This window comes from Salvelinus sp. IW2-2015, linkage group LG18 (genome assembly GCF_002910315.2).
Source record: "Salvelinus sp. IW2-2015 linkage group LG18, ASM291031v2, whole genome shotgun sequence".
In the NCBI taxonomy this organism is placed as follows: domain Eukaryota; kingdom Metazoa; phylum Chordata; class Actinopteri; order Salmoniformes; family Salmonidae; genus Salvelinus; species Salvelinus sp. IW2-2015.
Window position 1 is genome coordinate 33,230,610 of NC_036858.1, and position 17,600 is coordinate 33,248,209.

General features: G+C 42.4%; 1 protein-coding gene across 3 annotated transcripts in view; it reads right to left on the reverse strand.

Moving 5' to 3' along the window:
• Positions 1-17,600, reverse strand: part of LOC111978143 (ubiquitin carboxyl-terminal hydrolase 54-like) — a 110,539-nt gene that overhangs the window by 48,799 nt on the left and 44,140 nt on the right. For 2 of the 3 annotated variants that reach the window (XM_070448438.1, XM_024008024.2), the window contains exon 2: positions 3,859-4,394. In XM_070448438.1, coding sequence (XP_070304539.1) covers positions 3,859-4,005 — 147 coding nt within the window. In that variant the 5' untranslated portion in view covers positions 4,006-4,394. Of the gene's footprint in view, positions 1-3,858; positions 4,499-17,600 lie in introns of all 3 variants that reach the window. The other variant, XM_024008023.2, reaches the window with a different exon arrangement.

Consider the following 17,600-nt stretch of genomic DNA (forward strand, 5'->3'; position numbering starts at 1 on the left):
GTAATCTGATAATAAAATAATAAGTTTAGCTGTAATCGGTTATGTAACAAGCAAAATTATTGTAATCAGATTACAGATACATTTGAAAAACTAAATGACTACTTCTTGGATTACTTTTAAATTCAGAAAGGATATTGGATACTCTGTTTTCTGAATGGTATCCAATTCAGCATTGAAAAAAGGCGCAGGTTTAAGTTTGTTTCACTTGAGCGAATCTGACCACAACTCAGAGACCACTAGGATGACAGACCAAATGTGTTTAATGGATCCATTTTGTCCTCAAGATACAGCCTGGTTTGTTTGTTTGTGTGCGTGTGTGTGTGTGTGAAAGAGAGAGAAGGCGAGCGACACAGAGATAAAGAGACCTGGTATCACCCCTTCCTCTATCCAAAGCTTGTGTCAAATTCTATCTGCCAGTGTGTGGGGTGCATGGAGCTTCTAACAGGAGGGCAGGAAGCACTCCACTCCTCCTGCAACTGAAAGGCACCATGGCAGACCCTCTTATCTAAGGCAATAAGGTAGACCCTCTCCTCTAATGCAGTATGGCAGGTAGGTCAGTACTTCAGCTTTCAATAAACCCTTCCTCCCAGGGACGGTGATTTAGAGCTTTTAAATGAAACCCAGAGTACTACAGCTACCAGAAGTGGTTTCTGGGCTGAACTTTAAATGTTAAGATGGTGGGTAAGTGTTTTGAGCTGTATCAAATGAACATTACAATACAGTACAATAGGCTAAATCATACTTAAAAAGTATAAATAGACTGAAATCAAACCATTCTAATACCATACAGCCAGAATCCTTTCTATATGCCCACATTTAAACTTTGTTGAGAAAATTATTACTTTTTCAACAAAGTTACGCCTGTTAAGCCGTGTGTAGGCAAAAAAAGAGACAATACTAGAGAAGAACTTAATGAAGCCTAGTTAACACACATTTAATTACAGACAAAAAATGACTGTTTTCGCCCCCGGGCTCTCGATGTGCTGTCTCTGCATATTGTTATGGCCTCCAGCAGCAGACAATACAATATCAGCTCCCCCCCATCTGTCTCCTGACTCATAACTGACACTAATTTGTAGCTTTGGAGGTATTATCAGTCAGCTAAGCCACAGTATTCTTTATATGGTTGATTATATGGTAATCCAAAAATAGAGTGAAAACTAATGACAGGTTGTTTGGCTGGGTAATTATGGTGTGTGGCAGCATCTGTTTGACAGTTGTTTATGAGGTCTAAAAGCTTGGCTTAAGTCACAGGCGAGTGAGGCGACTGACTGCCTGGCAGGCACCATATTAAGCTGAGGAAATGCCTTTCCCATTTTCTCGGAAGTACGGTGTGAGTGGGTCCTCCCAGTCAAGCTGTCAATGCCTGGGCAGCAGTCCCATGGAAGGCAATGGTAAGCATTTTCTCAAGCCACTTGTGTGCTTGTTCAAGTTGAAACCTTCTGGATGAGAGAGTGGACAAGAGTCTCCCACCTACTACGTCAAGTAAAGGGTCTATGAGTACACTAATGAGAGGCTGGTGAACCAGGCATTTCATAAGACTCTAGCCTACTTCACCCCAGTCATTTACTTAACGTCCTTGTTGGTGTGGTGAATTTTAAGACAACTAAATAAAGGATAGTTTTACTGTAGAACTAATGAATTGTTGTTATTGTTGTTTTAGATTGATCTATTATCCACTGACATTGTATGGGACTTAGGGATGAAACGGTTACCGGTTTCACGATAAACCTCCGACGATTAGTATTACCATTTCAAATGTGAATTATCATTAACGATTACCACGGTTTGAAAAACACGGTAAATACTGTCCAGCATCAACCAAAGTTAGCAACTGTCTGACGCAGGCGCAGCATCCAACGTGGGTTTTGTTTAGTGTGAAAACATGGCGGAAGGCAGTGACAGCGCTCGGGAGATTTTTCAGCCTTCTAAGAGGACCAAATCTGAAGTGTGGTCGTATTTTGGGTTTTACCAGAGTGCTGAGGGAAACTTAATCAAAGACGGTCCCCCTGTCTGCAGAACAGGCAAAAGAAATTGCTGCGAAAGGGGGCAACATTTCAAATCTCTTGAGTCACCTTCGTGACTACCACCCACTACTTTATAGCGAATGCAAGGTAAGTTAACTTTTAGCTCAATGCATGATGTGGGGACTTCGGAATGGGGGAAAATGTCATGGTTTGTCTGTCTAACTTCCTAATAGCTTGTCAATAATGTAAACTGAAGCTTTCAGTGTTACCTACTCTTGTAAAAACACTACACGTTGTTCTGCTGCTGTATGCGTTGCGTCTGCAGACTCTATTCACTCATTGCCCACGATAACACGTTATGTAGTTTAGTCACCAACCAACATATTTTGTTCATTTAAAATCCGACAGTCGTCCACTTGGTTGTAAAAGTGTTCAAACAGGAGAAACACTATAGACTCCTATACAAGAATCCTGTATTTATGTAAATTGTGTATGGGGCCATTGCATATACTCAAATTCAACACAGTAGAGTGTGTGTGTAAGTGAATTATTATTATTATTATTACTATTATAATGTAACACCAATAATAATAATAATAATAATACATTTGCTATTCCCTTGTTTACAGAGTGGGCGTGCAGCAGACAAACCCAGTGATGCTACTGGTCCCTCCTCATCTACAGTTGTGACACAGACACTCCAGCAAGCATTTAAAAATGCTTATGGACCCACATCAAAAAAATGCTCAAGACCTCACTGCAGCCCTTTTATATTACATTGCAAAGGACATGATGGCATTTCAAATTGTTGAGAGGCCTGGCTTTCTGCGGCTGATGAAGGTTGCCGTGCCTCACTACAATGTGAGCGCTGCTAATTTCATTAGTTTTTTTATTTGATTTGCTTACTTAAGGTTGTGTTCATTTAAACCTGAACTAGGGAAACTTACCTCATAGCCACATGGTGCCATCTTTAATGTTATTATTTTAATGTTTATGCACACAAAGTGCATAGTGCTGCTAATTTTATTTGTTTGTTGGTTTTCAATATAAAACTCGATGATATGATTTCAGTGCGTGTATCAAAACTTTTTGAACATTTCCAGCACATTTGAACAATACCGCGACAATACTGATAACCATGATAATTTTGGTCACTCTAATCGTGATATGAAATTTTCATACCGTTTCATCTCTAAATTGGGACTAAATTAACATTTATAATTACGGTATTGCATCAGTTAGCGGGATTAGTCTAGAACAAAGGCTGATTATAATGAGATCTATCAAATAGTTTTATATCGCTGACAGATTGGAAATTGGACTATAACCCTGTGAAAATTACCCTGAGAATGTGGGTATGAGAAGCCAAAAACATGGGAAGCAGACTGAGTGGAAAACATTACCACACTGAAATATTTAAAGATACACTTAGAGCATGAAGTTCTGGGGACATACTCGGTGTGTATATCATGCTACATTAAAGTTATTGCTTCCCCCTCTGTCATGTCAAGTGAGGATAGAGAGAGAGAGAGAGAGAGAGAGAGAGAGAGAGAGAGAGAGAGAGAGAGAGAGAGAGAAAGAGAGAGAACGAGAGGAAGCTGTGTTGCACAATAGTTTCCTTAGGGTGCCACACAGGACTTGTCTATTACTGTCTGTTGATGTTGTTAATCGCTGCTCCTCTCCTGAAAACTCACAGCAGTCTGTGACTCTATGCAGAGTGATGAGATCAACCTCCACTCTACCACACTGAATACCTGTTGTCAACAGACACATCACACCCTGCAGCCCACACATAACAAGACCAACACAAACACTTCAGACCTAAGCGGGAAAAAATGAATAAGAAAAAATATACATTTATGTGTGTTTGTGTGTACGTGTATGCCCCTACCTGCAGTGCACTGTTGAGGAAGCAGCTGTTCTGGCCCGGCTCGTTGCTGAGTCCTTTACTGGGGGCGATGGACGTCATAGTGCGTGGGGTAAATATCCCCTGCAGCCCGCCGCTTCCGGACGCAAAGTAGTTCCTCTTCCAAGACATGGTCCTGGCTGTGAGTCACCTCTCCCCCGGGATCAACACTCTACAGTCCGCCCCCGTGACAAAACACACAGGGCCATCTTTGCAGAGTGGCAGAAAAAAAAATGGAGAGTGAAAACCAGTGGGTGTGTAAAAAGGGGTAGTGGGACAGTTTTCAAATGGTTTGTTTTGTCTGATGGAGTCCGGAGACTCTAATGTCCCTATTGTAATATCAGGCAGGTTGTGTCCAGTCTTCAACACTCCTCCTCTGCCTTTCACACTCCCAGACGTTTGACAATAGGGGGCCTTGATGACAGTAGTTGTTGTTTCTGCTGCAGGTGTGTCGACCTTCACTGGTGTGTCCTGCACAGCCAAGTACAGCCGAGTCCTAGCTCCTCAACGACAGAAACTCTCTACAGATGGGGGAGAGAAGTGAAAGGTCAGGGTTCAGTTTTATCTTCCCTCCCGCTCTCCTGAATATCTGAATCGAGTGGAGCTTCCCAGTTCTGCAGCAAATCTGAAGGGGGACAAGAAAAGAGAAGTTTATGAGTGGGCTCCCCCCGTCGCCTCTTCCAATCACCTCCCCTCACTGGCTTTATCGCCCTCCTGCACTAAAGTCACAATATAATGAGATACAGTCAGGTCCAAAATTATTGGCAACCTTGATAAAGATGAGCAAAAAAGACTCTATAAAACAAATAATACAAATACTGAACCATATTGTATGCAAACATTTTTTTATTTTATTATATTAATACAATTGCTCAGAGAAAGAGATGTTTAACAAGTAATAAAAAGTAAAAATAAAAAAAAACGGGTCAAAATGATTGGCATCCATGTTTTTAATACTCTAGCACCCTCCCCTTGCGAGGATAACGACACAAATGTTTTATGAGATTGGAGAACACATTGGGAAGGACAGAATCTTTCCAGATCCTTTATCTTTCGTCTGCGGCTCATGGACGGCCCTTTTCAATTCAAACCACAGGTTTTCAATGAGGTTCAAGTCCAGAGACTGAGATGGCCATTGCAAAGTGTAGATTTTGTTGTCAACTACCAATTTCATTGTGGATTTTGATGTGTACTTGGGGTTATTGTCTTGCTGGAAGATCCACCCGCGGCCAGGTTTCAGCTTCTTGGCAGAGGCAACCAGGTTTTTGGCTAATATGTCCTGGTACTTAGTAAAACTCACAATGCTGATGACCTTAACAAGGGCCCCTGGACCAGTGGAAGCAAAACAGCCCCATAACATCAAAGATCCACCACCATATTTTACAGTAGGTATGAGGTATCTGTTTTTCGACACCAAACCCACCACTTACGTTGTATCACTTGTTAAACAGAATGTCTTTATATGTGCGATTGTATTAGTAGAAAATAATATAATTTGACTTTTTTTTGTTGCACACAATATAGCTCAGTGTTTGTATTATGTATTTTATACAGTACGCTCATCTTTATCAAGGGTGCCAATCATTTTGGATCTGATTGTATATTTACGATCAAGTCCCTCTCTCCAAGTCAGAGACCCATTTTTCCTCCAGTGCTGTCCTTGCCCTACCTCTGTGTTCACCCCCTCAATTTCCACATGCAGTATGCAGATGTCTCTACGGTCACCAGGGTGGAAGGGTAGTAGATTTCCTGACAGTCATCCCATTTGCGGAGAGTAAAAGTGGGAGAATAGGAACAGCTCAATCAAAGCCCACCAGCCACTGGGGATCCGCACGCTGTCTGCACATGTGCCTGGGACACCAATCCCCTTTTCACTCCAGCACACACACACACACACACACACACACACACACACACACACACACACGTACGGCTAATGCCTTGCGGAGACGTGGTAGTGTGACGTCAACCTGTCATGAGTGGCGCAGGTCTGAGGCACTTTAATCAGACTTCCACAGACAGGCTAAAGACAGCCGTGCACCGTCTGCACAGTGGACGGCCACAAGCGTGAAGGTGATGGTGGGGACGAGGAGGACAACGTAGAGAGAGTGGTAATTCCAGAGTGGTTGCAAAAAAAACGTAGCATTGTCATACAGGTGAATATGATACATCTTCTCAGCTTAAGTCACATTGCCCTTGGTGAGATGGAAGGCAAGTTAGGGGGCTTTACATTAGGTGATCTTATTCAGCCATTCATTCAAATGCAATCAACCACTTCAGTAACAGTGTATGAAAACACCCACACTCTGAGCAGCCACATGAAAGGTGATGATAATATAGGACTTTAGCATGCTGCATAAGATATTGCTGTTATGAAACCCTAATGCCATTTATGATACTATGCAACATTTATGAGGTTTGGTGGCTGAAATTCTGAGCTCTTGGTGGTTTTTACAGATGTAGGATCTTCATTTCATCACCCTGTTGTTGCAGAAAATGTCCGGCACAGCAGGAAACACAAACTAGTAGTGTATTCCAGGTTAAAAAAACGTATTCTAAAGTTTGTAATTTCCACTTTAAAATGTCTGACTTGATTTGCCAAAAAAATGGACCAACCCCTACAAAAATCTCCATGAATTATAATCCACAAAATAATTAACATTCCCTGTTACTGCAGGATTATTGTCCGGGTGTGAGAAACTGGTCAAATTAACATCCTATATCTGTAATTAGGCTCTTTCTCACAAGTCCTTCCATATCCACCATCATCACAATGTGCTTTTAATGCTCCGACTTGAGGGCAGAGCATTGAGTGAGATAAAAGGGAGAGGGATAAAGAAGGAGTGAGAGAACAATGAAAGAGGTAATAAGGCTGAGGTACAGAGGAGTGCAAGAGTCAGTACGTTCCGTTCCAATCACTTTTACTAAGCAGAGAGCTATTGTTTGTTGCTGTGATGAACCGAGCCTCCTCTTCCGCTCCTCTTCCTCTCTTCTCTCTTCCGGGTGTGTTTACCCAGCACTCAGTCACAGACTGACCTGTACTCATGATGTCACCAGACCACAGTCTGTTCTTGTTTGCTCTTTACAGCCCGGACCCGAGGCACTGACTGGCAGGATCAACCAACCTGTGGTGTACAGACTATCTGACTCTCACAGACAAAGTTTAGAGTTTTGTGTCTACAGACACCAAAAGAGAAACATCAATATTCACAAATGAGTCATTCATAAACTATTACTGTTAAATGTGGGAGGAAATGTCCGCCTTCCACACACTAAATGAATATGCTTTTCCGACACCATCTTTTTTTTACTGTGTCAGCTAGTAAAGATAAAATCACCATTGCTTATTCAAAAGGATAGACTTGGTAATCTTAAGGAAATTCTGAGAGCAAGACTAAGGCATGTGTCTGTGTCTCACAGGAGCTTGGTGGCACCTTAATAATTGGGGAGGATGGGTTCGTGGCAATGGCTGGAGCGGAATCAGTGGAATTGTATCAAATACATCACACACATGGTTTCCAAGTGTTTGATGCCATTCCCTTTACTCTGTTCCAGCCATTATTATGGTGTGTTTCTACTCTGCACATCCATGTCTGCGTAAGAAGTGCTTGTTTACTACAAGGAGGAGGATCAACAGCCCATACACCCCTCCTGTCCTCTCTATCCAACAAGCCAAGTAGTCCCGTGTGGCTCAGTTGGTAGAGCATGGCGCTTGCAACGCCAGGGTTGTGGGTTCATTCCCCACGGGGGGACCAGGATGAATATGTATGAACTTTCCAATTTGGAACTTTCCAATTTGTAAGTCGCTCTGGATAAGAGCGTCTGCTAAATGACTTAAATGTAAATGTAAGTAAATGCTGCTGAAAGAGTCCAAAACAGTTCCTCTGCCAGACAAAAACAACACTTTCAGCGCTTATGGTGGGTGTAAGTGAAGGCCAGAGCTGAAGGTCAGACAGACACACACTCCCACTCTGAGACTGGCTGGCTGGGCTGAGGGCTTGTGTAGGCGTTTCCCAATAGGTGGGCGGTTGTGCAGCAGCCTAATCACCAGCGCAGGGAGGAGAGGGTTCAAAGGGAGGCTTAGCCATTTCCTGTAATGAGGTGGCTTGTTATCACCAATGCTGGGTGCGGGCGGTGTGTAGGACGGCTGGGGGTGCTCTAATAGGTGGAGTGTTGTGTTGTTATCGTCCCAGCTGGGTGTTCCCCACCAAGGGAGAGGTTAAGGGGGTTCGTAGCATGCTATACAGCTAACTACCGTTTTGTCTGCGGGGTGGGCGAGAGAGTTCAGTTAAGAGGCAGGTCATGCGGGTGGATTAGCCTGATCAGACAATGCGTAGGATTAGTCTGTCCCGTTGTTCAGGGATCTGTCTGGTCCTGGGAGGGAAGAAGACCTGACTAGCCTAGCCGCTACGCTGACATGAAGCCCATATTAGCTTCACCACAGACACATGTCTGCTGGGCTGTAGGAGGCTCCCTCAGCATGGCCCATGGCCACTGTGTATTTGCAGTGGTAAACAACACCGCATGGCCAGGGACAGCCCCAGGGAGCCAGTAAACATGCAGCTAGTCTCAGATACTCATGGAATAAGATCAGATTCCCTCCCTCCATGCTGCCTGCACATGAGCTCATTACAGACCGCTCAGATAAAATGTTCTCAAAAAGCCATCATTGTCACAGAAGTGACCACAAGAGCTAAATGATTCCTAACCAGTAGGCTAATTGGGACACTACATTGGGATATGTAGTGTATATTGTGAAACTACACTGCAAGCATAGCCCTCCTCATGAAACCAGGGGGGAAAAAATACCATTATTTGGGGGATTTTCACAACATTTAACCCATAGAATGGTCCTTTGGATAAAGGATTGTTGACAGATATTTGACATTTGTAGGTACTGAATACAAATATAAAAGCAGCATGGAAAGTGTTGGTCCCATGTTTCATGAGCTGAAATAAAAGATCCCAGAAATGTTCCAAACGCACAAAAAGCTTATTTCTCAAAAATGTTGTGCACAAATTTGTTTCTATCCCTGTTAGTGAGCATATCTCCTTTGACAAGATAATCCGTTCCCCTGACAGGTGTGGCATATCAAGAAGCTGATTAAACAGCATGACCATTACACAGGTGCACCTTGTGCTGGGACAATAAAAGGCCACTCTAAAATGTGCAGTTTTGTCACACAACCCAATGCCACAGATGTCTCAAGTTTTGAGGGAGCGTGCAATTGGCATGCTGACTGCAGGAATGTCTACCAGAGCTGCTGAAAGACAATTGAATGTTAATTTCTCTTCCGTAAGCTGCCAATGTAATTTTTGAGAATTTGGCAGTACGTCCAACTGGCCTCACAACCGCAGACCATGTGTAACCACACCAGCCCAGGACCTCCACATCCGGCTTCTTCACCTGCAGGATCGACTGAGACCAGCCACCCAGACAGTTGATGAAACTGAGGAGTATTTCTGTCTGTAATAAAGCCCATTTGTGGGGGGGGGAAATCATTCTGATTGGCTGGGCCTGGCTCCCCAGTGGGTTGGCCTATGCCTTCCAAGGCCCACCCATGGCTGCTCCCCTGCCCAGTCATGTGAAATCCATAGATTATCGACTAATTAATTTATTTCAACTGACTGATTTCCTTATACGAACTGTAACTCTTATACGAACTGCAAAACTTTCATGTTGCGTTTATATTTTTGTTCAGTATAAAGCATAATTGAGAAATAATTCATGAAAATTAGCATATTTATGATATTTTGGCCTTACCCATGCCTCATTTAAGACTCCATAATGTTTCATATGTAGGTGCTACAATGGAAAAATTGGTGTCATATGAAGCGTTACCGCTTCCTCCGCAATATGAGTGGTATTTTGATTTCCCCTCCCCCCCAAAAAAATGTGGAAAATGTTTCAATATTTTGTTGAACATAATATAATCTATGGCATATCAAAGTTCCAGGGTGATATCTCTGTAGTCAGAGTAAGATTAGCCTACATGCTTTTGATTAGGCCTACATATGAAAGATTAGGAGAATCAAAAGTAGAAAAAGGAATCAATACCCATAAATCTGCATAAAAATGAATCATGGTCCTTCATAAGAAAGATCCATTATATTGCAAACAACACAGGATGAAGCTGGACATTTGTGGCAGTGTGACACTGACTTGGCAGTGCACACAGTGTGACTGTGAGACCCGCCAATTTTGACTAATTTAAATGAACTCCGTGAGGCAAATGACTGAGCTGAGTGCTAGCGAGACAGAATACCACCTGAAGACTTTAATGGGCCATTCAACAGTCATTTCACCCATTCTGTCTACCATACATCACACACATAAAGCGTGAAAAGACTTCTTCAAAGATTCCCCATGAAATTAAAAAAGCTTTATGTCCCAGGGAAAGACCATTCGGGTGCTTGAGAAGTATCAACAAGAGTAAAAAGCTGGTTAAAGCTTAAATAGCGTTATACTGCCTCGAACTCTATACTACCTAGGATTAAGAAAATGAAGCCTGAGGAGACTTTTTGTTGCAATTCAAGCTTAAAAGAGCAGTGCAGTCAAACACGTGATTTTACCGATTTTTAAATGATATTTCCACACTATGAGGTCAAAATAACACTATGAAATTGTTAACATTATGATAATACCCTTTTAGTGCAAGAGCTTCAAATATATAAACTCAGCAAAAAAAGAAACGTCCTCTCACTGTCAACTGCGTTGATTTTCAGCTAACTTAATTAACATGTGTAAATATTTGTATGAACATAACAAGATTCAACAACTGAGACATAAACTGAACAAGTTCCACAGACATGTGGCGAACAGAAATGGAATAATGTGTCCCTGAACAAAGGATGGGGGTCAAAATCAAAAGTAACAGTCAGTATCTGGTGTGGCCACCAGCTGCATTAAGTACTGAAGTGCATCTCCTCCTCATGGACTGCACCAGATTTGCCAGTTCTTGCTGTGAGATGTTACCCCACTCTTCCACCAAGGCACCTGCAAGTTTCCGGACATTTCTGGGGGAATGGCCCTAGCCCTCACCCTCCGATCCAATAGGCCCCAGACGTGCTCAATGGGATTGAGATCCGGGCTCTTCGCTGGCCATGGCAGAACACTGACATTCCTGTCTTGCAGGAAATCATGCACAGAATGAGCTGTATGGCTGGTGGCATTGTCATGCTGGAGGGTCATGTCAGGATGAGCCTGCAGGAAGGGTACCACATGAGGGAGGAGGATGGATTCCCTGTAACGCACAGCGTTGAGATTGCCTGCAATGACAACAAGCTCAGTCTGATGATGCTGTGACACACAGCCCCAGACCATGACGGACCCTCCACCTCCAAATCGATCCCGCGCCAGAGTACAGGCCTCGGTGTAACGCTGATTCCTTCGAGGATAAACGCGAATCCGACCATCACCCCTGGTGAGACAAAATCACGACTCGTCAGTGAAGAGCACTTTTTGCCAGTCCTGTCTGGTCCAGCGACAGTGGGTTTGTGCCCATAGGCGACGTTGTTGCCAGTGATGTCTGGTGAGGACCTGCCTTACAACAGGCCTACAAGCCCTCAGTACAGCCTCTCTCAGCCTAATGCGGAGAGTCAGAGCACTGATGGAGGGATTGTGCCTTCCTGGTGTAACTCGGGCAGTTGTTGTTGCCGTCCTGTACCTTTACCACAGGTGTGATGTTCGGGATGTACCGATCCTGTGCAGCTGTTGTTACACGTGGTCTGCCACTGCGAGGACGATCAGCTGTCTGTCCTGTCTCCCTGTAGCGCTGTCTTAGGCGTTTCACAGTACGGACATTGCAATTTATTGCCCTGGTCACACCTGCAGTCCTCGTGCCTCCTTGCAGGATGCCTAAGGCACGTTCACGCAGATGAGCAGGGTGTCACGACTTCCACCGAAGGTGGCTCCCCTGCCTGTTCGGGTGGCGCTCGGCGGTCGTCGTCGCCGGTCTACTAGCTGCCACCGATCCCCGTTTCCTTTTCTGTTTGTTATGTCTTATTGGTTGCACCTGTTTCTTGTTTGAGTTTTGTTTCAGGGCTATTTAAGCCTGTTTGGCCCGCCTGCTTTTGTGCGGGCTTGTTCTCTGTTTGTCTAGGTTGGTTGTGTGTTATGTTCACTGACTGTTTGGTGTCCAGTTGTGGGTTGGACATATTTATTTTCGCCTGTCGTTTTTGGCGTTACTTTTGGATGCCGTAATAAAGTTTCGTTTTCCCCATTATCCTCTGCTCTCTGCGCTTGACTCCGCACCCACCACTCCTGGCTGTGTGACACAGGGACCCTGGGCATCTTTCTTTTGGTGCTTTTCGGAGTCAGTAGAAATGCCTCTTTAGTGTCCTAAGTTTCCATAACTGTAACCTTAATTGCCTACTGTCTGTAAGCTGTTAGGGTCTCAACGACCATTCCATAGGTACATGTTCATTAAGTGTTTATGGTTCATTGAACAAGCATGGGAAACAGTGTTTAACCCTTTACAACGAAGATCTGTGAAGTTATTTGGATTTTTACAAATTATCTTTGAAAGACAGGGTCCTGAAAAAGGGATGTTTCTTTTTTTGCTGAGTTTATATACAAAACACCTGGAATTTCAGCCTGTTAATGTGGGATGGAGTTTTTGGCCCACAGCATGACATCACAATTTTATCTGATTATTCTGACCAATGACCAGTCATGTTTTATTTGTATATGTATCCTCTTACTTCGATGGGGTAAGGCTCTAGAGTCCAGACCATAGTTCCCCAACTGGCGGCCCGCGGACCGAATTTGGCCTGCGGGTGATATTATTTGTCCAAGTTTTCTAAACAAAATATATACATATACATACACACATATATATACACTGAACAAAAATATAAGCGCAACATGTAAAGTGTTGGCCCCATGTTTCATGAGCTGAAATAAAAGATCCCAGAAATGTTCCTTACACACAAAAATCTTATTTCTCTCAAATCCTTTCCCAAGATAATCCATCCACCTAACTGACAGGTGTGGCATATCAAGAAACTAATTCAACAGCATGATCATTACACAGGTGCGCCACTCTAAAATGTGCAGTTTTGTCACACAACACAATGCCACAGATGTCTCAAGTTTTGAGGGAGCGTGCAATTGGTATGCTGACTGCAGGAATGTCCACTAGAACTGTTGCCAGATAATTTTATGTTAATTTCTCTACCATAAGCCAATGTCGTTTTAGAGAATTTGGCGGTACTTACAAAAAGCCTAATAACTCAGTAAAATCAATGAAATTGTTGCGTTTATATTGATGTTCAGTAAATATATATACAGCACCAGTCAAAGGTTTGGACACACCTACTCATTCAAGGGTTTTTCTCTATTTTTACTATGATCTACATTGTAGAATAATAATGAATACATCAAAACTATAAAATAACACATGGAATCATGTAGTAACTAGAGATCGACCGATTAATCGGAATGGCCGATTAATTAAGGCCGATTTCAAGTTTTCATAACAATTGGAAATCGGTAATTTTGGACGCCAATTTTGCCCATTTTTTTTTCCTTTACACCTTTATTTAACTAGGCAAGTCAGTTAAGAACACATTCTTATTTTCAATGACGGCCTAGGAACGGTGGGTTAACTGCCTTGTTCAGGGGCAGAACGACAGATTTTTACCTTGTCAGCTCAGGGATTCAATCTTGCAACCTTACGRTTAACTAGTCCAACGCTCTAACCACCTGCCTCACGAGGAGCCTGCCTGTTACGCGAATGCAGTAAGAAGCCAAGGTAAGTTGCTAGCTAGCATTAAACTTATCTTATTAAAAACAATCAATCAATCAATCATAATCACTAGTTATAACTACACATGGTTGATGATATTACTAGTTTATCTAGCATGTCCTGCGTTGCATATAATCGATGCAGTGCGCATTCGCGAAAAAGGACTGTCGTTGCTCCAACGTGTACCTAACCATAAACATCAATGCCTTTCTTAAAATCAATACACAGAAGTACATATTTTTTTAAACCTGCATATTTATAGCTGAATGAAATCCAGGTTAGCAGGCAATATTAACCAGGTGAAATTGTGTCACTTCTCCTGCGTTCATTGCACGCAGAGTCAGGATATATGCAACAGTTTGGGCCGCCTGGCTCATTGCGAACTAATTTGCCAGAATTTTACGTAATTATGACATAACATTGAAGGTTGTGCAATGTAACAGGAATATTTACACTTATGGACGCCACCCGTTAGATAAAATACGGAACCGTATGATAAAGCAGTCTGACTGAGTGATGGTAGGCACCAGCAGGCTCGTAAGCATTCATTCAAACAGCACTTTCGTGCGTTTTGCCAGCAGCTCTTCACAATGCTTCAAGCATTGCGCTGTTTATGACTTCAAGCCTATCAACTCCCGAGATTAGGCTGGTGTAACCGATGTGAAATGGCTGGCTAGTTAGCGGGGTGCGCACTAATAGCGTTTCAAACGTCACTCGCTCTGAGACTTGGAGTAGTTGTTCCCCTTGCTCTGCATGGGTAACGCTGCTTCGAGGGTGGCTGTTGTCGATGTGTTCCTGGTTCGAGCCCAGTTAGCGGCGAGGAGAGGGATGGAAGCTATACTGTTACACTGGCAATACTAAAGTGCCTATAAGAACATCCAATAGTCAAAGGTATATGAAATACAAATCGTATAGAGAAATAGTTCTATAATTCCTATAATAACTACAACCTAAAACTTCTTACCTGGGAATATTGAAGACTCATGTTAAAAGGAACCACCAGCTTTCATATGTTCTGATGTTCTGAGCAAGGAACTTAAACGTTAGCTTTCTTACATGGCACATATTGCACTTTTACTTTCTTCTCCAACACTTAGTTTTTGCATTATTTAAACCAAATTGAACATGTTTCATTATTTATTTGAGGCTAAATTGATTTTATTGATGTATTATATTAAGTTAAAAAAGTGTTCATTCAGTATTGTTGTAATTGTCATTATTACAAATACATTTTTAAAAATCGTCCGATTAATCGGTATCGGCTTTTTTTGGTCCTCGGTATTGGTATCGGCGTTGAAAAATCATAATCGGTCGACCTCTAGTAGTAACCATAACACCTTTTGCCTTTATGACAGCTTTGCACACTCTTGACATTCTCTCAACCACCTTCATGAGGTAGTCACCTGGAATGCTTTTCCAACAGTCTTGAAGGAGTTCCCACATATGCTGAGCACTTGTTGGCTGCTTTTCCTTCACTCTGCGGTTCAACTCATCCCAAACCATCTCAATTGGGTTGAGGTCGAGTGACTGTGGAGGCCAGGTCATCTGATGCAGCACTCCATCACTCTCATTGGTCAAATAGCCCTTACACAGCCTGGAGGTGTGTTTTGGTCATTGTCCTGTTGAAAAACAAATGATAGTGGGACTAAGTGCAAACCAGATGGGATTGCGTACCGCTGCAGAATGCTGTGGTAGCCATGCTGGTTAAGTGTGCCTTGAATTCTAAATAAATCACTGGCAGTGTCACCAGCAAAGCCACCCCCACACCATCACACCTCCTCCTCCAAGCTTCATGGTGGGAACCACACATGCGGAGATCATCAGTTTACCTACTCTGCTTCTCACAAAGACATGGCAGTTGGATCCAAAAATCGCAAATTTGGACTCATCAGACCAAAGGACAGATTTCCACCAGTCTAATGTCCACTGCTCATGTTTCTTGGCCCAATCAAGTCTCTTCTTATTATTGATGTGCTTTAGTAGTGGTTTCTTTGCAGCAAATCGACCACGAAGGCCTGATTCACGCAGTCCCCTCTGAACAGTTGATGTTGAGAGGTATCTGTTACTGTGAAGCATTTATTTTGGCTGCAACTTGAGGTGCAGTTAACTCTAATGAATTTATCCTCTGCAGCAGAGGTAACTCTGGGTCTTTTCTTGTGGCGCTCCTCATGAGAGCCAGTTTCATCATAGCACTTGATGGCTTTTGCGACTGCACTTGAAGAAACTTTAAAAGTTCCTGAAATGTTCTGGATTGGCTGACCTTCATGTCTTAAAGTAATGATGGACTGTCATTTCTCTTTGCTTATTTGAGCTGTTCTTGCCATAATATGGACTTGGTCTTTTACCAAATAGGGCTATATTCTGTATACCACCCCTACCTTGTCACAACACAACTGATTGGCTCAAATTCCACAAATTAACTTTTAACAAGGTACACCTGTTAATTAAAATACATTCCAGGTGGTACCTCGTGAAGCTGGTTGAATGAATGCCAGGAGTGTGCAAATCTGTCATCAAGGTAAATAGGTGGCTACTTTGAAGAATATAAAATATAAATATATTTTGATTTGTTTAACACATTTTTGGTTACTACATGATTCCATATGTGTTATTTCATGGTTTTGATGTCTTCACTATTATTCAATAATGTATGAAATAGTAAAAATAAAGAAAAACCCTGGAATAAGTAGGTGTGTCCAAACTTTTGAATGGTACTGTATATATATTTCTTATTGTAACCACTTATCTAACCTTATCTAACCATCCAGCCTAGTGGTTAGAGTGTTGGACTAGTAACCAAAAGGTTGCAAATTCAAATCCCCGAGCTGACAAGGTACAAATCTGTCGTTCTGCCCCTGAACAGGCCACTGTTCCTAGGCCGTCATTGATGCACAAACTTGTGAAACATTGACGTCTATGATTGGTTCAGATTTGGTCTGGCCGGAACAACCAAATGTGGTCTTGTTACGGGGCGGAGCGTATTCAAATAATAGCCAGTGTGTAGAATAATACCCAAATATGTGAAAGAAGGATATTGCATATTACTACCTTCGTGTACCTATACAGGATACATCACCACGAAGAGTATGAAATGCAGCCTTACAATGTATTAAAAATCCAAACATATAGCCCAACGTTAGTAGAACAACTAAAGTTAGATTAATAACTCTAAATTAAGCATATTGGAATACATATTTCTTTGTTAACCGCTCAACACAGAATAGACACATGTGCGAACTCCCTTAAAAAATTTGGAGAAAATATCCTTTCTATTTTATTCAGCTTTGTTCAATTGTATTCTTTATATTATAAAATAATGCCACGAAATTCTAAGCAAATCTTGTCTGCTAAATGAACTAGTGTAGCCCACAGCCATATGGCATAGCCAGATCAGGACCTAACATAAGGACAACTCATATATGCTATTCTGTTCTTCTGAAACAGACTACATTTTCTTCATATTGGGCTTCTTTAGACCTGTCTAAAATAAATCATGGATTTATTGTGAAGGTGTAAGCTATATTACATGGATTTATTAGACTTTTTAAAAACGTATATGTTCCAAAGGCCTGCATCATGTGTGGAAGCCAGGAGATGCTAAATGTGTTTATGTTAATTAACGGTCAATTACCATGAGACTGACAGCTATTTGCTTGACAATCACTGGCTGACAAAATTCCGTGACCGCCACAGCCCTAGTCTGAACACCAGAAACGGGTTCATGCCTTAGGAAACTCTTCCAATGTGAAATTGCTATTGGCATGCCATGATGTTGTTTCACTTTCATTAGAGACAAGTGAGGAGGACAGTTTGGCCATGCTGGCGTCGACATTCTATCCTTAATGAAGACCGTAAGCAGTCTCACCGTCGAGCAAACTCACACCCTAGTCTGACAGTAACGTCATCAGCTACTGGTGATTTGATCACAGCCTACTACTGCCAAGCAGTCCTCTTTAGGAACGAACAGTGACACGTGAA